General features: G+C 53.2%; 1 protein-coding gene across 1 annotated transcript in view; it reads right to left on the minus strand.

The window, feature by feature from the left end:
* Positions 1 to 23,624, minus strand: part of MAST2 (microtubule associated serine/threonine kinase 2) — a 189,405-nt gene that overhangs the window by 155,869 nt on the left and 9,912 nt on the right. The window contains exon 2 of the mRNA XM_040361097.1: positions 3,991 to 4,138. Coding sequence (XP_040217031.1) covers positions 3,991 to 4,138 — 148 coding nt within the window. The remainder of the gene's footprint in view (positions 1 to 3,990; positions 4,139 to 23,624) is intronic.

Raw genomic sequence — 23,624 nt, forward strand, 5'->3', positions numbered from 1 at the left:
ATGATTGACAACAGGATGGCAGCGCAGTTCCTCCATCAGATAAGATTTTATGGTTGGAGCGCCTGGCGGGTGAAAAACGTCCTCATTGACAGCAGACAACACCCTGGTGCCCCATTAACCCCGCGCCACGCCCACAACGGACAATACCCACCAGTAAGAACTGGTTCCACCAAGACTGGGGAGCAGCCCCCCCCCCCCCAGGCCGCACTCCTGTGAGCTCAGAGGAAGCATGGGAGGCGCAGAGGGGATTTTCTTGCATGCGATTTGACAATTATAGCAAAAATGCTTCACTGTATTTACAGGGCCTGGAAAAAGTATTCATACCCCTTGAAATTCCCCACATGTTGTCATGTTACAACCAAAAACGTAAATGTAATTTATTGGGATTTTATGTGATAAACCAACAAAACACAAAGTGTCACATAATTGTGGAAGGAAAATTATACAAATAAATATGTGAAAAGTGGGGGGGGGGGCATTTGTATGGCGCCCCCTTTATTCTGATAACTAAAATCTTGAGGAACCAATCGCCTTCAGAAGTCACCTGATTAGTAAATAGAGTCACCTGTGTGTCATTAATCTCAGTATAAATACAGCTGTTCTGTGAAGCCCTCAGAGGTTTGTTGGAGAACCTTAGTGAACAAAACAGCATCATGAAGGCCGAGGAACACACCAGACAGGTCAGGGATGAAGTTGTGGAGAAGTATAAAGCAGGGTTAGGTTATAAAAAAAATCTCCCAAGCTTTGAAGATCTCACGGAGCTTCTGTTCAATCCATCATCGGAAAATGGAAAGAGTACGGCACAACCGCAAACCTACCAAGACATGGCCGTCCACCTAAACTGACCAGGCCGGGCAAGGAGAGCATTCATCAGAGAAGAAGCCAAGAGGTCCATGGTAACTCTGGAGGAGCTGCACAGGAGCTGCACAGCTCAGGGGGGAGAATCTGTCCACAGGACAACTATTAGTGGTCTCTCCACAAATCTGCCCTTTATGGAAGAGTGACAAGAAAGACATAAGAAGTCCTGTTTGTAGTTTGTGACACTTTGTGTTGGTCTCTCACATAAAATCCCAATAAAAATACATTTTTGGTTGTAACAAAATGTGGGGAATTTCAAGGGGTATGAAAACTTTTTCAGGGCGCTGTATATAGAGGGGTATGAATACTTTTTCAGGGCGCTGTATATAAGGAATGACTTTTCTGAGTGAACATCCGGCACTCCTTTAGTAAATCAGCCCCAGAGCCGAGTATAGAGGAGAGGCTCCGCCCACAGGGGAGACAGTGCTGAGCACAGATGTGTCCGGATCAGTTCAGTCATCCGGTGTGAACATCTGGAAGTCGAATGTCATCCATAAAATATTAAATCACCTCGAATAATCCGGCCGCCCTCCCACACAGACCCCCCCCCGATAATTGGGAACAGACCCCCCTCCCCAAATGAAGAACACAAACCCACCTGAACCTCATTAGTTCTGTTTACATGAGGAAATTAGCGGAAGATAAAATGTTGTCCAATGAATTGTCCGGAGTCAATGCCAAATCTTTCCACCCCAAAATGTAACTGTACAGGGCGGGGCCGTACAATGACAGCACTGTACAGGGCGGAGCCGTGCCGCCGTACAATGACAGAACTGTACAGGGCGGAGCCGTGCCGCCGTACAATGACAGCACTGTACAGGGCGGGGCCGTGCCGCCGTACAGAGACAGCACTGTACAGGGCGGGGCCGTGCCGCCGTACAGAGACAGCACTGTACAGGGCGGAGCCGTGCCGCCGTACAATGACAGAACTGTACAGGGCGGAGCCGTGCCGCCGTACAGAGACAGCACTGTACAGGGCGGGGCCGTGCCGCCGTACAGAGACAGCACTGTACAGGGCGGGGCCGTGCCGCCGTACAGAGACAGCACTGTACAGGGCGGGGCCGTGCCGCCGTACAGAGACAGCACTGTACAGGGCGGGGCCGTGCCGCCGTACAATGACAGCACTGTACAGGGCGGAGCCGTGCCGCCGTACAATGATAGAACTGTACAGGGCGGAGCCGTGCAATGACAGAACTGCACAGGGCGGAGCCGTGCCACCGTACGACAGAACTGTACAGGGCGGGGCCGTGCCGCCGTACAATGACAGAACTGTACAGGGCGGAGCCGTGACACCGTACAATGACAGAACTGCACAGAGCGGGGCCGTGCCGCCGTACAATGACAGAACTGTACAGAGCGGGGCCGTGCCCCCGTACAATGACAGAACTGTACAGGGCGGGGCCGTGCCGCCGTACAATGACAGAACTGTACAGAGCGGGGCCGTACCACCATACAATGACAGAACTGTACAGAGCGGGGCCGTGCCGCCGTACAATGACAGAACTGTACAGAGCGGGGCCGTACCACCATACAATGACAGAACTGTACAGGGCGGGGCCGTGCCACCATACAATGACAGAACTGTACAGAGCGGGGCCGTGCCACCATACAATGACAGAACTGTAAAGAGCGGGGCCGTGCCGCCGTACAATGACAGAACTGTACAGAGCGGAGCCGTGCCGCCATACAATGACAGCACTGTACAGAGCGGGGCCGTGCCACCATACAATGACAGAACTGTACAGAGCGGGGCCGTACCACCATACAATGACAGAACTGTACAGAGCGGGGCCGTGCCACCATACAATGACAGAACTGTACAGGGCGGGGCCGTGCCACCATACAATGACAGAACTGTACAGAGCGGGGCCGTGCCACCATACAATGACAGAACTGTACAGAGCGGGGCCGTGCCGCCGTACAATGACAGAACTGTACAGGGCAGGGCCGTGCCGCCGTACAATGACAGAACTGTACAGAGCGGGGCCGTGCCACCATACAATGACAGAACTGTACAGGGCGGGGCCGTGCCACCATACAATGACAGAACTGTACAGGGCGGGGCCGTGCCACCATACAATGACAGAACTGTACAGAGCGGGGCCGTGCCGCCGTACAATGACAGAACTGTACAGGGCAGGGCCGTGCCGCCGTACAATGACAGAACTGTACAGAGCGGGGCCGTGCCGCCGTACAATGACAGCACTGTACAGAGCGGGGCCGTGCCGCCGTACAATGACAGAACTGTACAGAGCGGGGCCGTGACGCCGTACAATGACAGAACTGTGCGGAGCAGGGCCGTGCCGCCGTACAATGACAGAACTGTACAGGGCGGGGCAGTGACGCCGTACAATGACAGAACTGTACAGAGCAGGGCCGTGCCGCCGTACAATGACAGAACTGTACAGGGCGGGGCCGTGACGCCGTACAATGACAGAACTGTGCGGAGCAGGGCCGTGCCGCCGTACAATGACAGAACTGTACAGAGCGGGGCCGTACCACCATACGACAGAACTGTACAGAGCGGGGCCGTGCCGCCGTACAATGACAGAACTGTACAGAGCGGGGCCGTGCCGCCGTACAATGACAGAACTGTACAGGGCAGGGCCGTGCCGCCGTACAATGACAGCACTGTACAGAGCGGGGCCGTGCCGCCGTACAATGACAGAACTGTACAGAGCGGGGCCGTGACGCCGTACAATGACAGAACTGTGCGGAGCCGTGCCGCCATACAATGACAGAACTGTACAGAGCAGGGCCGTGCCGCCGTACAATGACAGAACTGTACAGGGCGGGGCCGTGCCGCCATACAATGACAGAACTGTACAGAGCGGGGCCGTGCCACCATACGACAGAACTGTACAGAGCGGAGCCGTGCGGCCGTACAATGACAGAACTGTACAGAGCGGGCCGTGCCGCCGTACAATGACAGAACTGTACAGGGCGGAGCCGTGCCGCCGTACAATGACAGAACTGTACAGGGCGGAGCCGTGCCGTACAATGACAGAACTGTACAGGGCGGAGCTGTGTCGCACATGCCTGACTGGCCTCAATGACAAAAGTGTAAGAGGGGGGGGGGACCCTGCAGAACAGGTCAGAGATACAAATCACAACACTATAGAGACCACTCACCCGCTACTGTGCCGGTCAGGCTTCCCCTGCGGAGCTTGCAGTCATCCTGGCTCAGCTGGCGATGTAGTTTCGTCTTCCCCGAAGAAGAGAAGAGATCCGGATTGCTGAGTTTTCTGAAGAGCAGTGAAGCCGGGTGAGGATGATTATCCTGCAACATAGAGATCTGTGTGTCAGACATGTCAGGAGCACAATTCTACATTATTATTATTATACAGGATTCATATAGCGCAAACAGTTTGCGCAGGGCTTTACATCAGGGGAGACAGTACAATCACAATACAAATCAATACAGGAGGGATCAGAGGGCCCTGTAATTTGTCGTCGTCGTCCCCCCCCCTGCCCTGTGATTTGTCTCCCCCCCCCCTCATACCTTTGATACATTACAAAATATTATAAATCTTATTATTATTATACAGGATTTATGTAGCGCCAACAGTTTGCGCAGCGCTTTACATCAGGGAAGACAGTACAGTCACAATACAAATCAATACAGGAGGGATCAGAGGGCCCGGCTCGTTAGAGCTTACAATCTGGAAGGGAGGGTCAAGTGGAACAAAGGGTAGTAGATGTGGGGGATGATCAGATGGACTCAAATGAAAATACAGTTGTTAGGTGTGGGTAGGATAGGCTTCTCTGAAGAGGAGGGTTTTCAGGGATCCGCTAAAAGCTAATAGAGAAGGAGATAGGCGGATAGATTGGGGTGGATAGATTGGGGTAAGGAGTTCCATAGGCTTGGAGAGGCTCTGGAAAAGTCCTGGAGACGAGCATGGGAGCAGGTGATGAGGGAGCTAGAGAGTAGGAGGTCTTCAGAAGAACGAAGAGAACAATTAGGTTAGAATTTAGAGACTAGGTCAGTGACGTAACTGGGGGCAGAGTTGTGAATGGCTTTGTAGGTCGTAGTTAGTAGTTTGAATTTAATTCTTTGGGTGAGTGGAAGCCAATGGAGGGATTGACAGAGAGGAGTAGCAGAGACAGAGCGGTTGGTAAGGTGGATGAGTCTGGCCGCGGCATTCATGATGGACTGAGGGGGGAGGAGCCTATGTAGAGGTAAGCCAATGAGGAGGGAGTTGCAGTAATCGAGGCGAGAGATGACCAGGGAGTGAATTAAGAGCTTTGTGGCGTCATTGGTTAGAAAGGGGCGTATTTTGGAGATGTTGCGAAGGTTGAGGCGGCAATATTTGGACAGTGATTGAACGTGAGGCTTAAAGGACAGTTCAGAGTACAGGACTACACCTAGGACCTTGACATGTGGGGATGGGCTGATGGTTGTGCCATCAATTTTGACAGAGAGATCAGGGGAAGAGGCACGTGGGGGAGGGAAAATTATAAGTTCCGTTTTGGATAGATTGAGTTTGAGGAAGTGACGTGACATCCAAAGTGATATATCTGATAGTAGATTAGTGATACGTGAGGAGAATGAAGGAGTGAGTTGAGGGGCAGAGAAATAGATTTGCGTGTCGTCAGCGTAGAGGTGATATTGGAAGCCGTGGGAGGCCATCAGCTGACCCAGGGAGGAGGTGTAGATAGAAAATAGGAGGGGTCCAAGAACAGAACTTTGGGGGACCCCAACAGAGAAAGGAAGAGGAGGAAGTAGAATTGTAAGTAACGCTGAAGGTGCGGTTGGATAAGTAGGTAGAGAACCAGCGAAGAGTACAGTCACGGAGACCAAAGGCGTGGAGTTTTTTGAGGAGGATTGGGTGGTCAACCGTATCGAAGGCGGCAGAGAGGTCCAGGAGTAGGAGCACAGAATAGTGTCCCTTGGTTTTGGGTCCAGGAATAGGAGCACAGAATAGTGTCCCTTGGTTTTGGGTCCAGAAGTAGGAGCACGGAATAGTGTCCCTTAGTTTTGGGTCCAGGAGTAGGAGCACGGAATAGTGTCCCTTGGTTTTGGGTCCAGGAGTAGGAGCACGGAATAGTGTCCCTTGGTTTTGGGTCCAGGAGTAGGAGCACAGAATAGCGTCCCTTGGTTTTGGTTCAGGAGTAGGAGCACAGAATAGTGTCCCTTGGTTTTGGTTCAGGAGTAGGAGCACAGAATAGTGTCCCTTGGTTTTGGTTCAGGAGTAGGAGCACAGAATAGTGTCCCTTAGTTTTGGGTCCAGGAGTAGGAGCACAGAATAGCATCCCTTGGTTTTGGGTCCAGGAGTAGGAGCACAGAATAGTGTCCCTTAGTTTTGGGTCCAGGAGTAGGAGCACAGAATAGTGTCCCTTGGTTTTGGGTCCAGGAATAGGAGCACAGAATAGTGTCCCTTAGTTTTGGGTCCAGGAATAGGAGCACAGAATAGTGTCCCTTAGTTTTGGTTCAGGAGTAGGAGCACAGAATAGTGTCCCTTAGTTTTGGTTCAGGAGTAGGAGCACAGAATAGTGTCCCTTGGTTTTGGTTCAGGAGTAGGAGCACAGAATAGTGTCCCTTGGTTTTGGTTCAGGAGTAGGAGCACAGAATAGTGTCCCTTAGTTTTGGGTCCAGGAGTAGGAGCACAGAATAGTGTCCATTGGTTTTGGTTCAGGAGTAGGAGCACAGAATAGTGTCCCTTGGTTTTGGTTCAGGAGTAGGAGCACGGAATAGTGTCCCTTGGTTTTGGTTCAGGAGTAGGAGCACAGAATAGTGTCCCTTAGTTTTGGGTCCCAGAGTAGGAGCACAGAATAGTGTCCCTTAGTTTTGGGTCCAGGAGTAGGAGCACATAATAGTTTCCCTTGGTTTTGGGTCCAGGAGTAGGAGTACAGAATAGTGTCCCTTAGTTTTGGGAGTAGGAGTACGGAATAGTGTCCCTTAGTTTTGGGAGTAGGAGCACAGAATAGTGTCCCTTAGTTTTGGCCGTTAGTATATCGTTTTAGTTTTAGGAGAGCAGTTTCTGTGGAATGTTGAGGACGAAATCCAGACTGAAGGGGATCAAGAAGGTTATTATCAGCAAGGTGGACGCTCAGTCGGCTGTAGACTAGACGTTCAAGGAGTTTGGATAAAAAGGGGAGCAAGGAGATGGGGCGAAGGTTGTCAAGATTGGACGGGTCCAGAGCGGGCTTTTTAAGTATGGGGCTGACTAGTGCATGTTTCAAAGAGTTAGGGAAGATGCCAGAAGAGAGGGAGAGATTGAAGATGTGGGTCAGAGAGTGTAGAATAGAGCCAGAGGGTGAACGTAGCATTTGTGAGGGAACAGGATCCAGAGGGCAGGTGGTAAGATGGACGTTGGCAAGTATTTTAGCAACAAACTACTAAACAAATAGTGAAAAAAAAAGAGAATAATAGGCGCTCCTTCTGATTCCTTCCACCCCACTGCGCCAATGACTGTGCGAACCTCAAAAAAAGCAGCTACTTAAAGCGGGAGTTCACCCATTTATTTATTTTTTGACCTTTTCCCCTTAGATTCCTGCTCGTTTTCTCTAGGGGAATCGGCTAGTTGTTTTAAAATATGATCCGTACTTACCCGTTTTCGAGATGCATCTTCTCCGTCGCTTCCGGGTATGGGTCTTCGGGAGCGGGCGTTCCTTCTTGATTGACAGTCTTCCGAGAGGCTTCCGACGGTCGCATCCATCGCGTCACTCGTTGCCGAAAGAAGCCGAACGTCGGTGCGGCTCTATACTGCGCCTGCGCACCGACGTTCGGCTTCTTTCGGAAAATCGTGACGCGATGGATGCGACCGTCGGAAGCCTCTCGGAAGACTGTCAATCAAAATAGGAACGCCCATTCCCGCAGCCCATACCCGGAAGCGACGGAGAAGATGCATCTCGTAAACCGTAAGTACTGCACATATTTTAAAACAACTAGCCGATTCCCCTAGACAAAACGAGCATCAATCTAAGGGGAAAAAGTATATTGTAGGGGTGAACCTCCGCTTTAAAATAATATTATTATTGTGTACCAAAAATTCTGAATGAACAAAATAGTAGCGCTAAAAAATAACTAAACGTTTCTAAATAATAAACAATACATTGGTGATACAGAAAATATTGTGAGGAATGCAGGAATATATAAGTAAAGTGAAAAAATTGTATAAATATATATGTGAAAAAGCGTCCACATAGAAAATCCAAGGTGATAATATTCCAGGTGAAAACAAATTAAAGTGTCCAAAGGAAAACAAATCTTAAAAAAAAAATCTTCTTAACCACTTCCCGACGGCCGTACGACTTTGTACGGCCGCAGGGTGGTTCTAAATCTCTGTGCCGCCGTCTTTTTACGGCCTCCGCTCCTCCTGGCCGCTGGGGGGCGCGCGCGTGCCCGCCGCATCACTAAGATGCCGATGCGTGTGCCTGGCGGCCACGATGTCCGCCAGGCACGCGCGATCGGCGGTTACACAGACAAGGACGTGGAGCTCTGTGTGTAATGATGGGGTGAAAACACAGAGCTCCACGTGCTGTCAGGGAGAGAGGAGACCGATGCTGTGTCCCTTTACATAGGGACACAGATCGGTCACCTCCCCCAGTCAGTCCCCCTCCCCCTACAGTTAGTAACACTATGCAGGGTACACATGTAACCCCTTCCTCACCCCCTAGTGTTAACCCCTTCAATGCCAGTCACATTTATACAGTAATTATTGCATATTTATAGCACTGATCGCAGTATAAATGTGAATGGTGCCAAAAATGTGTCAAAAGTGTCCGCCATAATGTCGCAGTCCCAATAAAAATCGCAGATCGCCGCCATTACTAGTAAAAAAAAAAAAAAAATAATAATAATTCTAGTTCTAATTCTAGATAGTAGAGGAATGAAGCAGCAGACAGAAAGGACACTTGGGACTCTGGACTGAGACAAGTACACACTACAGAGGGATATGCTTTGTTCATATTTCATGTCTGAGGTTTACAATCCACTTTAAATCAAAAGAGAAATGAGATTTGGATTCCATTTCATTGTCTTATCTGTAGGGACAGGAAGCTCTGACCCCAGACAAGCGGGAGGGTAAACAGACGCTGGAAGTCGTCCCTCATATGGGAATAGAAGGAGGTGCGGAATGAGATGTAAGCAATTCCTAGAATGACGCCTGAGGGGCCGACATCCGATAATTACAGCTCAGCGCCGACATTTATTGTACAGTCACACCCCACATAATCCGCTAATCCCCCACACCACGCATGCACAGCGCGCCGCAAGTCATGTGTTACTAGACTGCTAGTACAAAGACAGGTGAGGAAAGGAGTCCGACAGAGAGACACCCCCCCGAGCCCCCGACCCACACAGCCGTCCCCCTGAGCCCCCGACCCACACAGCGCCCCCCCCCCCTCTAAACCCCCCGACCCACACAGCACCCCCCCCCTCTAAACCGCCCGACCCACACAGAACCCCCCCCCCCCGACCCACACAGAGCCATCCCCTCTGAGCCCCCGACCCACACAGAGCCGTCCCCCCTGAGCCCCCCGACCCACACAGAGCCGTCCCCCCTGACCCGTCACAAAGCTCCCCCACACACAGAGTCAAACCCCCACCCGAGCCTGACCCACACAGAGCCGACCCCCACCCACACACAGCCGCCGACCCACACAGAGCCAACCCCCCCCCCCCCAAGCCCGAACCACACAGGGCACCCCCCCAACCCACACAGAGCTGTCCCCCCTGAGCCCCCCGACCCACACAGAGCCGTCCCCCCGAGCCCCCGAGCCGTCCCCCCTGAGCCTGACCCACACAGAGCCGTCCCCCCTGAGCCTGACCCACACAGAGCCGTCCCCCCTGAGCCTGACCCACACAGAGCCGTCCCCCCTGAGCCGCCGACCCACACAGAGCCGTCCCCTTGAGCCCCCGACCCACAGAGCTGCCCCCCTGAGCCTGACCCACACAGAGCCGACCCCCACAGAGCCCCCCACCTACACACAGCCGCCGACCCACAGAGCCAACCCCCCCCCCCCAGCCCGAATCACACAGGGCACCCCCCCAACCCACACAGAGCCGCCGTCAACCCCGGGCCCGACCCACACAGCTGTTCTCTCTTCCCCCCCCCCCCCCAATAGCCTGTTCTGCACACTGCATGCTCACACTTCTGTGTTCTCTCACTTCTGTGTTCTCTCCCAGGTTGGAGAAATCTCATGAGTGAGGTCACCCAGACAGCTAAGGCCCCCCCTTCCTCCAACACCACACACCCCCCCCCCCCCATTGACCCTGGACTGGGCTACCTGGAATTGCCCACCTGGCTGAGAACGAGGAGAACCTGCAGTAATTACTCAATGATGTTCTCAATGATCGCACACAATGGAAGTCAATATTTACTATTATTATACACACAGGACTTAGGATGTGATGCAATGAATGAATCATGCAGTGACAGCGCGGCAGATCGGTGACAACGCCCAGCTTTCACCCGCACCAAGTGTCTGCTGCCAAAGGCAATACAACTCGCTAAACAACCTGCTGACCCAAGCTTCCGTCAAATCCTTCTCACCCAGGACAAGTGTATAGCGAGACTTGGGACACATCTGACCCCCGAAATAAACAAAAGTGATCGTCACAAGCAGCTTAGCTGGTAAATTTACCGATCTCCATCTAAACTGCAAGAGGAAAACAAGTCCAGCAGCCAATACATGTATATCCTGTATATACACAGAGATTGTAAGTCCCGCCTACATATGTATTATAGCAAAAAAGGAAAAAAGTGTTTTTTTTTTTTTTCAAAATTGTCGCTCTATTTTTATTTATAGCGCAAAAAATTAATAGGTAGATTCACAGAGAGCGCCGCAACTTTAAGGCGGCGTATCGGATTTACGATACGCCGCCTTAAGTCAGAGAGGCAAGTACTGTATTCTCCAAGTACTTGCCTCCTAACTTATGGCGGCGTAGCGTAAATGCGGCGGGCGCAAGCGCGCCTAATTAAAAATAGGCTGAGGGGGCGTGTTTTGTTAATATGCTTTGACCTGACGTGATTGACGTTTTTTTGGAACGGCGCATGCGCCGTCCGCCTACATTTCCCAGTGTGCATTGCGGCCAAGTACGCCGCACGGTCCTATTGATTTTGACATGGACGTAAATCCCTATTCACGGACGACTTACGCAAACGACGTAAAATTTTTGAATTTCGAAGCGGGAACGGCGGCCATACTTTAACATTGGCTACGCCACCTAGGGGGCATCTTTAACTTTAGGCTGCCTATCTCTTACGGAAACGGCGTAAATGTACTGCGGCGGCCGGGCGTATGTTCGTGAATAGGCGTATCTACCGATTTACATATTCTACACCGACCGCAATGGAAGCGCCACCTAGCGGCCAGCCTAAATATTGCACCCCAAGATAGGACGGCGCAATCCGTCGTATCTTAGATAGGTTTAAGTGTATCTCTGTTTGAGAATACACTTAAACATAGGTTGGCGCAGATTCTGAGTTAGGTCGGCGTATCTACTGATACTCTACTGATACGCCGACCTAACTCTACCTGAATCTAGCTAAAAAAAAACGCAGAGGTGATCAAATACCACCAAAAGAAATCTCTATTTGTGGGGGGGGGGGGGAAAGACATCAATTGTCGCGCAATTGTCAGATAAAGCGTGACAGTGCTGAAATTTCGCCTGGGCAGGAAAGGGGGTACATGTACCCAGTAAGCAAGTGGTTAAAAAAGAAGAAAGTTAAAAATCACATGGTCCCAAGTATTCAGACCCTTTACTGTGACACATATATGTAACTGCCGTCCATTCCTTCCCGATCACCCTTGAGATGGTTCTCCACCTTCATTGGAGTCCAGCTGTGTTTGATTCTACCGATTGGCCTTGATTAGGAAAGCCACGCCCCTCTCTATAGAAGACCTTACAGCTCACAGTGCATGTCGGAGAAAATGAGGATCACAAGGTCAAAAGATCTGCCTGAAGAGCTCAGAATTGTGGCAAGGCACAGATCTGGTCAAGGTTACAAAAAAAAAAATTCTGCTGCACCAAGGGATCTTTCACACGGGCGGCCCGTTCAGGTCCGCCTGCCAGTTTTTTTGGCGGACCTGAACGGGCGCTCCGTGCTCCTCTATGGAGTCGCGGATGTCAGCGGTGACATGCCCGCTGACATCCGATCCGCCAAAGTGTGACGGTGGAAAAACCTACTTTTCTCCATCCATCTGGCGGATCGGGTGAACACAGACAGATGGTCCGTGTTCATCCGATCCCCCCATAGGGGAGAGCGGAGAAAAGACAGGGCGGTCCCTGCACAGTGTGCGGGGACCACCCTGTCATACGCCGGCTCAGCGGGGATCAATGGAGTGATCCCCGCTGAGCAAGCGGAGGATCACGGGGCGGATCATTACTGAACCACCCCATGTGAAAGGGGCCTTAAGGTTCCTAAGAGCACAGTGGTCTCCATAATCCTTCAATGGAAGACGTTTGGGACGACCAGACCCCCTTCCTAGAGCTGGCCGGCCGACCAAACCGAGCCATCGGGGGAGAAGAGCCCCGGTGAGAGAGGTAAAGAAGAACCCAAAGATCACTGTGGCTGAGCTCCAGAGACGCAGTTGGGAGAAAGTTGTAGAAAGTCAACCATCACTGCCGCCCTCCACCAGTTGGGGCTTTATGGCAGAGCAGCCGGACACCTCTCCTCAGTGCAAGAAACATGAAAGCCCGCATGGAGTTTGCAACAACAAAAACACACCTGAAGGACTCAAAGATGGTGAGAAATAAGATTCTCTGATCCGATGAGACCAAGATAGAACTTTTTGGCCTTAATTCTAAGCGGTGTGTGCGGAGAAAACCAGGCACTGCTCATCACCTGTCCAATACAGTCCCAACCGTGAAGCATGGTGGTGGCAGCATCATTCTGTGGGTATGTTTTTTATACACAGAAGCACACAGCTAAAATAACGAAGGCGTGGCTTCACAACAAGAACTCCGTGACTGTTCTTGAATGGCCCAGCCAGAGCCCCATCTTAAACCCAATTGAGCATCTCAGGAGAGACCTAAAAATGGCCGTCCACCAACGTTTACCATCCAACCTGACAGAACTGGAGAGGATCTGCAAGGAGGAATGGCCGAGGATCCCCAAATCCAGGTGTGAAAAACTTGCTGCATCTTTCCCAAAAAGTCTCATCAAAAGGGGAGGGGCTTCTACTAAATACACATACGGACCATGTGAGATTTCACCTTGTATTTTTTTATAAATCTGTAAACATGTCAACAATTCTGTGTTTTTCTGTCACTATGGGGGGCTGTGTGTACATTAACCACTTAAGGACCGCCTCCTGCACATATACGTCGGCAGAATGGCACGGCTGGGCACAAGTACGTACCTGTACATCCTCTTTAAGTGCCCAGTCGTGGCTCCGTGACCCGATCGCCGATGGAATCCCGCGATCGGTCTCCAGAGCTGAAGAACGGGGAGAGCTGTGTGTAAACAAACCTTCCCCCGTTCTTCACTGTGGCGCTGTCATTGATCGTGTGATCCCTTTTATAGGGAAACACAATCAATGACGTCACACCTACAGCCACACCCCCCTACAGTTAGAAACACAGATGAGGTCACACTTAACCCCTTCAGCGCCACCTTGTGGTTAACACCCAAACTGCAATTGTCATTTTCACAGTAAACAATGCATGTTTAATGCATTTTTCGCTGTGAAAATGACAATGGTCCCAAAAATGTGGCAAAATTGTCCGATGTGTCCGCCATAATGTCGCAGTCACGAAAAAATAAATAAAATCGCTGATCGCCGCCATTAGTAGTAAAAAAAAAAAAAAATTACAAAATAGGGTATAGTTTTATTGCATTTTTATTAAACGCTATAAATTTTGCGCAAACCAATCGATAAACGCTTATTGTGATTATTTTTACCAAAAATATGTAGAATACGTATCGGCCTAAACTGAGGTAATTATTATTTTTTTTATATATTTTTGGGGGATATTTATTATAGCAAAAAGTAAAAAATATTGAATTTTTTTCAAAATGGTCTCTCTATTTTTTTTTATAGCGCAAAAAATAAAAACCGCAGAGGTGATCAAATACCACCAAAAGAAAGCTCTATTTGTGGGGAAAAAAGGACGCCAATTTTGTTTGGGAGCCACGTCGCACAGCCGCGCAATTGTCAGTTAAAGCAACGCAGTGCCGAATCGCAAAAAGGGGCCAGGTCCTTTACCTGCCTAAAGGTCCGGGTCTTAAGTGGTTAATGAGGATAAAAAAATTAACTTAAATGATTTTAGAAAATGGCTGAAATATAACAAAGAGTGAAAAATGTAAGGGGGCATGGACATCAACCAGTTTTTTTTGCAGAAGAAAAGGGAATCTCAGTGATGAGCGAGTTTGGACAGCATGGAATAAACCATATATTAAGGCCGGGTTCACATATTATTTAGGCACTCATAGAGCGCCGTAAATTTACACAACGCTTTACATACATTGTACATTCACATCACACACATGTGCAGCTGCAGTACCCAGCATGAGGACCGGTGCATTCTTGTTCACTGGTTCCGGTGCGAATCAGGTCCGAATTTTTGCCCGAATTCACACCTGAACCAAACCCAAAACAAACATGCACAGGACCCTTTTGGAAGATGGAACGCGGCTGCCCCGGACCTGTATGTACCGGCTCCATGGAGAGCAGATAACACGCTGTCATGTGAATTGGATGCATGAAACCAGCCACATCCAAGGTGAACACAGCCAGATGAGTTTTTATTATGATGAGGGTTTAGTCTGGTGCTCTGCAGGTGAGAGCTACACTGTAATTAGATCTGACACAGACACAAAACAGACAGAGCAATTCACACAGAGTGACCGAAATGAAGCAGGAGATGTTTTCTTTATTACATTAGCAGATTTGTGATGACAGAGCGGATTGGCGAGGCATGCATTGGACTAGAGGTCGGCCGATATTTGGCCGTTTTGGAGAAATCGGCATTGGCCGATTTTTATCCAAATTATGCCGATATTTTACATGGCCGCTAGCGGTGCCACGGCTCTGGAGCTAGGCCGAAGCCGTGGTCTTTCCTGATGCTGTGACCGCGGCGGCAATCCGCGGATCCACAGATTGCCGCCGTGGTCACAGCATCAGGAAAGGCCACGGCTTCGGCCTAGCTCCAGTGACCACGGCGGCAATCTGCGGATCCGCGGATTGCTGCCGCGGTCACAGCATCAGGAAAGACCACGGCTTCGGCCTAGCTCCGGAGCCGCGGCCATCTTGGTAAACCCAGCGCAGCGGCCCTCCTCTCCGTTTACGCCCACAGAGGAGGAGGGGCCCGCGCTCGTGGGACACACACCGCTCTCTGGTGTCTGTAGCAGGGGGGGGGGCCATACTGGAGGGAGACGAGGTGTGTGGTGGGGGTGACACCATTTTTTTTGCCCCAGTGCCACCTGTCAGTGCCAATTAGTTCCACTTGCCATCTGCCAGTGGCAATACCAGTGCTACCATCCAGTGCCAATTAGTGCCACCTTCCATCCAGTGCTATCTGCCAGTGCCACCTGCCAGTGCCAACTAAAGCCATCAGTGCCACCTGCCAATGCCAACCAGTGCTAACTATTGCCACCTGCCTGTGCCAATTAGTGCCACCTGCCAGTCAGTGCCACCTGTTAGTGCCATCTGCCAGTGCCACCTGCCAATCAGTGACACCTGCCAGTGTCAATTAGTGCCACCTGCCAGTGCCAATAAGTGCCACCTGCCAATCAGTGCCATCTGCTAGTACCATCTTTCAGTGCAACCTGCCAGTGCCAATAAGTGCCATCTTTCAGTGCCACCAAAAAATAAATAAAATAAAAAAATCGGCCTAAAATATCGGCCGCAAAAAAGGCATCATATATCGGCCGCCCAGATTTCTAAATATCGGCATCGGCCAGAGAAAAACCCATATCGGTCGACCTCTACATTGGACGCGGTGTGACCCAGAACTGGAAGTGGCCTCGTCCCTTTGGAAAATAGGGACAAGCTAGGTGAACGAACACATGGAGGGAATCAATCAGCCATGACGCCACAAACTGCAACCACAACATGTGAGCCGTCATTACAAGGTGAGGCCAATAAACACAGGAATAGAACTCCACAAAAACAATGAAAGTGTCATTATGGGTGCCTGAACCAGAACACACACAGGGGCCCCGAGGTGCAGGTCCCGCCTCCCAGCTATAAAAGAACAGATGTTTTACTCTCTGCGTTTCTCAGACAAGCTTGTTTACAAGCAGCGCATTCCCAGCAACGCCGGCTGGCTGCAGACATGGAACATTCCCCGCTATTATTGCAGAAAAATGACGAGCAATAAATATTTTCTGCCTTCAGGAAGACAATAAACAGACGCAGCGCATGGAACAATCATCGCTCACAAGTCCCGCCCCCGACACCAAATTCTTCACATCGGAAACCCGATCCCGGGGGAGCGGAATAACGGCGGATCGGAAGAACACGATCTCTAGAAGATTCCCTGAGCACATTGTACAATGATCTTCTTACATCCACACCGAGCGGCGTGTCCCTTACATTGGTGATCAGTGAGAAGAATGTCCCTTACATTGGTGATCAGTGAGAAGAATGTCCCTTACATTGGTGATCAGTGGGAAGAATGTCCCTTACATTGGTGATCAGTGAGAAGAATGTCCCTTACATTGGTGATCAGTGAGAAGAATGTCCCTTACATTGGTGATCAGTGAGAAGAATGTTCCTTACATTGGTGATCAGTGAGAAGAATGTCCCTTACACTGGTGATCAGTGGAAAGAATGTTCCTTACATTGGTGATCAGTGGGAAGAATGTCTCTTACATTGGTGATCAGTGGGAAGAATGTCCCTTACATTGGTGATCAGTGAGAAGAATGTCCCTTACATTGGTGATCAGTGAGAAGAATGTCCCTTACATTGGTGATCAGTGGGAAGAATGTCTCTTACATTGGTGATCGTGAGAAGAATGTTCCTTACATTGGTGATCAGTGGGAAGAATGTCCCTTACATTGGTGATCAGTGAGAAGAATGTCCCTTACATTGGTGATCAGTGAGAAGAATGCTCCTTACATTGGTGATCAGTGAGAAGAATGTCCCTTACATTGGTGATCAGTGAGAAGAATGTCCCTTACATTGGTGATCAGTGAGAAGAATGTTCCTTACATTGGTGATCAGTGGGAAGAATGTCCCTTACATTGGTGATCAGTGAGAAGAATGTCCCTTACATTGGTGATCAGTGAGAAGAATGTCCCTTACATTGGTGATCAGTGAGAAGAATGTCCCTTACATTGGTGATCGGTGGGAAGAATGTCCCTTACATTGGTGATCAGTGAGAAGAATGTTCCTTACATTGGTGATCAGTGAGAAGAATGTCCCTTACATTGGTGATCAGTGAGAAGAATGTCCCTTACATTGGTGATCAGTGGGAATAATGTCCTTTACATTGGTGGTCAGCTTCGGGTGACATTGAACGCCGTTCTCCTCCCTCTCGTATCACACATCGCACACTGGAGGAGTCTGGGCAGGTAAAGTGTACCGGTCACATAACAGAAGACGATCGTCTCACACACACACACACACACACACACACACACAACCCTGAACGTCTCCATTCCAAGTTCAGAGGAGCGCCGGCAGCCCAGTCATTGCCGCTCGGTGAAGGACACGGCCAGTGGAAAACTACAGACCGGCTGCACCAAAACGATACCAAGAAAAAACGTCCGACTCGGCAATATTTACTACAGAATGAGAGAGAAGAGATAACAGGGGGGGGTGCAGAGCGAGGACAAGAAGGGAAATTATAATCTCATCGGCCATTTATAAAACACACCGCCGATAAGACGTGTTATCAATAATCCCCACATGGCAGTATAAACACCGAGCTCCGGGACACACAGGTCACTGCGCATGCAAAAAACGGGCAGTTTCTGGCTTGAATTGGCCCTTAAAAAGCGGAACCCTCCAGCCTGGCTACTGCCGCTGGTCAGTGGGTCATTTTGGGGGGGCGAAAGCCGTACCAACAACCCCCCCCCCCCCACTGGTCGGTTGGGTGGATCTGGTGCACTTACACCCCCCCCCCCCCATCTATGGTGGGCAGCGCTCCTCCCAGGCTTCCTTTGCTCGTGGACACAGCATGGGGGGGCGGCGGAGGCCGTGGACACAGCGTGGGGGGGGGTGGCGGCGACCGTAGACACAGCGTGGGTGGCGGCGACCGTAGACACAGCGTGGGGGGGGGGGGCGCCCGTGGACAGTGTGGGGGGGGCGGCGGCGGCCGTGGACACAGCGTGGGGGGGGCGGCGGGCGCCATGGACACAGCGTGGGGGGGGGCGGCGGGCGCCATGGACACAGCGTGGGGGGGGCGGCGGGCGCCATGGACACAGCGTGGGGGGGGCGGCGGGCGCCATGGACACAGCGTGGGGGGGGCGGCGGGCGCCATGGACACAGCGTGGGGGGGGCGGCGGGCGCCATGGACACAGCGTGGGGGGGGCGGCGGGCGCCATGGACACAGCGTGGGGGGGGCGGCGGGCGCCATGGACACAGCGTGGGGGGGCGGCGGGCGCCATGGACAGCGTGGGGGGGCGGCGGGCGCCATGGACACAGCGTGGGGGGGGGGGCGGCGGCCATGGACAAAGCATGGGGGGGCGGCGGCCATGGATAAAGCAGGGGGGGGGGGCGGCCATGGATAAAGCATGGGGGGGGGCGGCAGCCATGGATAAAGCGTGGGGGGGGGCGGCAGCCATGGATAAAGTGTGGGGGGGGGGCGGCAGCCATGGATAAAGCGTGGGGGGGGCGGCAGCCATGGATAAAGCATGGGGGGGGGCGTGGATAGAGGGGGTGAAGCTCCGGGGCCCCTAATGAACGGACCACCACTGCTGCCCGGTCAGTGGGTAATTTTGGGGGGGCGAAAGCCGTACCAACAACCCCCCCCCCCCACTGGTCGGTTGGGTGGATCTGGTGCACTTACACCCCCCCCCCATCTATGGTGGGCAGCGCTCCTCCCAGGCTTCCTTTGCTCGTGGACACAGCATGGGGGGGCGGCGGAGGCCGTGGACACAGCGTGGGGGGGCGGCGGAGGCCGTGGACACAGCGTGGGGGGGGTGGCGGCGACCGTAGACACAGCGTGGGTGGCGGCGACCGTAGACACAGCGTGGGGGGGGGGCGGCCGTGGACAGTGTGGGGGGGCGGCGGTGGCCGTGGACACAGCGTGGGGGGGGGGCGGCGGGCGCCATGGACACAGCGTGGGGGGGGCGGCGGGCGCCATGGACACAGCGTGGGGGGGGCGGCGGGCGCCATGGACACAGCGTGGGGGGGGGGGCGGCGGGCGCCATGGACACAGCGGGGGGGGGGGGCGGCGGCCATGGATAAAGCATGGGGGGGCGGCGGCCATGGATAAAGCATGGGGGGGCGGCGGCCATGGATAAAGCATGGGGGGGCGGCGGCCATGGATAAAGCATGGGGGGGCGGCGGCCATGGATAAAGCATGGGGGGGCGGCGGCCATGGATAAAGCATGGGGGGGCGGCGGCCATGGATAAAGCATGGGGGGGGGCGGCGGCCATGGATAAAGCATGGGGGGGGCGGCAGCCATGGATAAAGCATGGGGGGGGCGGCAGCCATGGATAAAGCATGGGGGGGGGCGGCAGCCATGGATAAAGCATGGGGGGGGCGGCAGCCATGGATAAAGCATGGGGGGGGGCGGCAACCATGGATAAAGCGTGGGGGGGGCGGCAGCCATGGATAAAGCGTGGGGGGGGGGCGGCAGCCATGGATAAAGCGTGGGGGGGGGCGTGGATAGAGGGGGTGAAGCTCCGGGGCCCCTAATGAACGGACCACCACTGCTGCCCGGCGCTTCCATCATCTCCCGGTCCTTCATCCAGGTTTGCACGCCGTTTAAATGGCCAGGCCCCGATGACGTCACTCTCATGCTTGCACACGGCAGTCATCATGGCGGCACTCATCGCACATCCAGCGTGCTTGGAATGCAAAGCGTCACTGTGTAAGCATCTCCTATATATCATCTTCTAAACACCACAGGGTCAGTAGACATTCAGCGCACCTAGGGGTAAAACTTCCAACAAGCTGACCCCCGGGGGGTACAAATTGTAAATCAGAGTTTATTGCGGCTTTCAGAAAGGAGCCTGGAAAGCATCGCACCTGTGATCAGCGGACGGCGGTGCGATGCACAACCTCCGGCAAACATTCTGCAGCTGCTGGTCTGTCCCTCGCTTAGAGAAGTCTCAATGGATTACAGGTGAAGAGACGTCACCACGCTTGTGCGATATAAAGGACGCGGATGTGTGTGGCTCTGCTCAAATTTTAAATCTGACACGAGCCAATAGGAAGAAGAACCACGACAGGAGGGGGAGGGGGGGGGGGGTCTGCTGACTGATCACACTTCATATTACATGGTAAATATTGGTGTAACACGGAGCGGACCTTTAATGTGAAATACATGTGCGTACAGAGCCATTAAAAAAAAACAAAAAAAAACACAAACACCACCCTGGCAGTAGAGGGTGCCAAGTGTAAGCTCTGCTCTCATCACATGACCTGGAAAGGGGTCCATACGTGGCAGAACCAGCTGAAACCCTTTATTGCCAGAAGCAACAATAGCGGTGCCGCTCCCTCCGCGCACAGGCCCACGGCAACCACACTCCCTCCATGCACAGGCCCACGGCAACCACACTCCCTCCGCAACACAGGCCCACGGCAACCACACTCCCTCCGCAACACAGGCCCACGGCAACCACACTCCCTCCGCACACAGGCCCACGGCAACCACACTCCCTCCGCACACAGGCCCACGGCAACCACACTCCCTCCGCAACACAGGCCCACGGCAACCACACTCCCTCCGCGCACAGGCCCACGGCAACCACACTCCCTCCGCACACAGGCCCACGGCAACCACACTCCCTCCGCGCACAGGCCCACGGCAACCACACTCCCTCCGCACACAGGCCCACGGCAACCACACTCCCTCCGCACACAGGCCCACGGCAACCACACTCCCTCCGCACACAGGCCCACGGCAACCACACTCCCTCCGCACACAGGCCCACGGCAACCACACTCCCTCCGCACACAGGCCCACGGCAACCACACTCCCTCCGCACACAGGCCCACGGCAACCACACTCCCTCCGCACACAGGCCCACGGCAACCACACTCCCTCCGCACACAGGCCCACGGCAACCACACTCCCTCCGCACACAGGCCCACGGCAACCACACTCCCTCCGCACACAGGCCCACGGCAACCACACTCCCTCCGCACACAGGCCCACGGCAACCACACTCCCTCCGCACACAGGCCCACGGCAACCACACTCCCTCCGCACACAGGCCCACGGCAACCTACCACACTCTCTCCATGCACAGGCCCACGGCAACCACACTCCTTCCACACAGGCCACCGGCAACCAACCACACTGCCGCCACACAAGGACACAGCAACCAACTACACTCCCTCCGCACACAGGCCCACGGCAACCACACTTTCTCCGCACACAGGCCCACGGCAACCAACCACACTTTCTCCGCACACAGGCACACGGCAACCAACCACACTGCCGCCACACAGGCACACGGCAACCAACCACACTGCCGCCACACGGCAACCAACCACACTGCCGCCACACGGCAACCAACCACACTGCCGCCACACGGCAACCAACCACACTGCCTCTGCACACAGACCCACGGCAACCAACCACACTGCCTCTGCACACAGACCCACTGCAAACAACCACACTGCCTCTGCACAGGCCCATGGCAACCACACTTTCTCCACGCACAGGCCCACGGCAACCACACTCCCTGTGCAACCTACCACACTCCCTCCATGCACAGGCCCACGGCAACCACACTCCCTGTGCAACCTACCACACTCCCTCCATGCACAGGCCCACAGCAACCACACTTTCTCCGCGCACAGGCCCACGGCAACCTACCACATTCCCTCCATGCACAGGCCCACGGCAACCACACTCCTTACATGCACAGGCCCACGGCAACCAACCACAACTCCGCACACAGGCCCACAGCAACCACACTCCCTCCATGCACAGACCTGCGGCAACTTACCACACTCCCCTCCGCGCACAGGCTCACGGCAACCAACCACAACTCCGCTCACGGCAACCAACCACACTGCTGCAGTACAGGCCCACGGCAACCAACCACACACCCCTCCGCACACAGGCCCACGGCAACAACAATCCCTCCACACAGGCACATTGGCCCATGTATGCCAAAAAGGCTGACCAGAACCCCTGGTCTCCAATGATGAGACCCCCCAGGATACCGTCCATGGGTCAGTGACAGTGGGTGACGCAATCACTTCCAGGCCATCACCAGGCACTCATTTCTCTTTTCTAGAGGGAACGATTGGCTCACATTCACCGACAAGAACAGAATTTCTGCATTTCCTGTCTTCTCCCTGCAGCCGCTCTGATCGATGGAAACCAGCGCTCTGCGTTCTTCCTTCCTCCATTGAGGCTCGTGTACCGAGGAGTAACGCTCTGCATTCTTCCTTCCTCCATCCGTCATAGAGTCTTGTGTCTACCGAGGAGCAACGCTCTGCATTCTTCTTTCCTCCATCGAGGCTTGTGTCTACCGAGGAGCAACGCTCTGCATTCTTCTTTCCTCCATCCATCATAAAGTCTTGTGTTTACACGAGTATCAGTCGCGATCCCAGGCATTTACACGAGTATCAGTCGCGATCCCAGGCATTTACACAAGTATCAGTCGCGATCCCAGGCATTTACACAAGTCTCAGTCGCGATCCCAGGCATTTACACGAGTATCAGTCGCGATCCCAGGCATTTACACGAGTATCAGTCGCGATCCCAGGCATTTACACGAGTATCAGTCCCGATCCCAGGCATTTACACGGGTCTCAGTCCCGATCCCAGGCATTTACACGAGTATCAGTCCCGATCCCAGGCATTTACACGAGTCTCAGTCGCGATCCCAGGCATTTACACGAGTCTCAGTCGCGATCCCAGGCATTTACACGAGTCTCAGTTGCGATCCCAGGCATTTACACGAGTATTAGTCCCGATCCCAGGCATTTACACGAGTATCAGTCCCGATCCCAGGCATTTACACGAGTATCAGTATTGATCCCAGGCATTTACACGGGTATCAGTCACGATCCCAGGCATTTACACGGGTATCAGTCACGATCCCAGGCATTTACACGGGTCTCAGTCCCGATCCCAGGCATTTACACGAGTCTCAGTCCCGATCCCAGGCATTTACACGAGTCTCAGTCCCGATCCCAGGCATTTACACGAGTCTCAGTCCCGATCCCAGGCATTTACACGAGTCTCAGTCCCGATCCCAGGCATTTACACGAGTCTCAGTCCCGATCCCAGGCATTTACACGAGTCTCAGTCCCGATCCCAGGCATTTACACGAGTCTCAGTCCCGATCCCAGGCATTTACACGAGTCTCAGTCCCGATCCCAGGCATTTACACGAGTCTCAGTCCCGATCCCAGGCATTTACACGAGTATCAGTCCCGATCCCAGGCATTTACACGAGTCTCAGTCGCGATCCCAGGCATTTACACGAGTCTCAGTCGCGATCCCAGGCATTTACACGAGTCTCAGTTGCGATCCCAGGCATTTACACGAGTATTAGTCCCGATCCCAGGCATTTACACGAGTATCAGTCCCGATCCCAGGCATTTACACGAGTATCAGTATTGATCCCAGGCATTTACACGGGTATCAGTCACGATCCCAGGCATTTACACGGGTATCAGTCACGATCCCAGGCATTTACACGGGTCTCAGTCCCGATCCCAGGCATTTACACGA

This window comes from Rana temporaria, chromosome 7, assembly GCF_905171775.1.
Source record: "Rana temporaria chromosome 7, aRanTem1.1, whole genome shotgun sequence".
Lineage (NCBI taxonomy): Eukaryota > Metazoa > Chordata > Amphibia > Anura > Ranidae > Rana > Rana temporaria.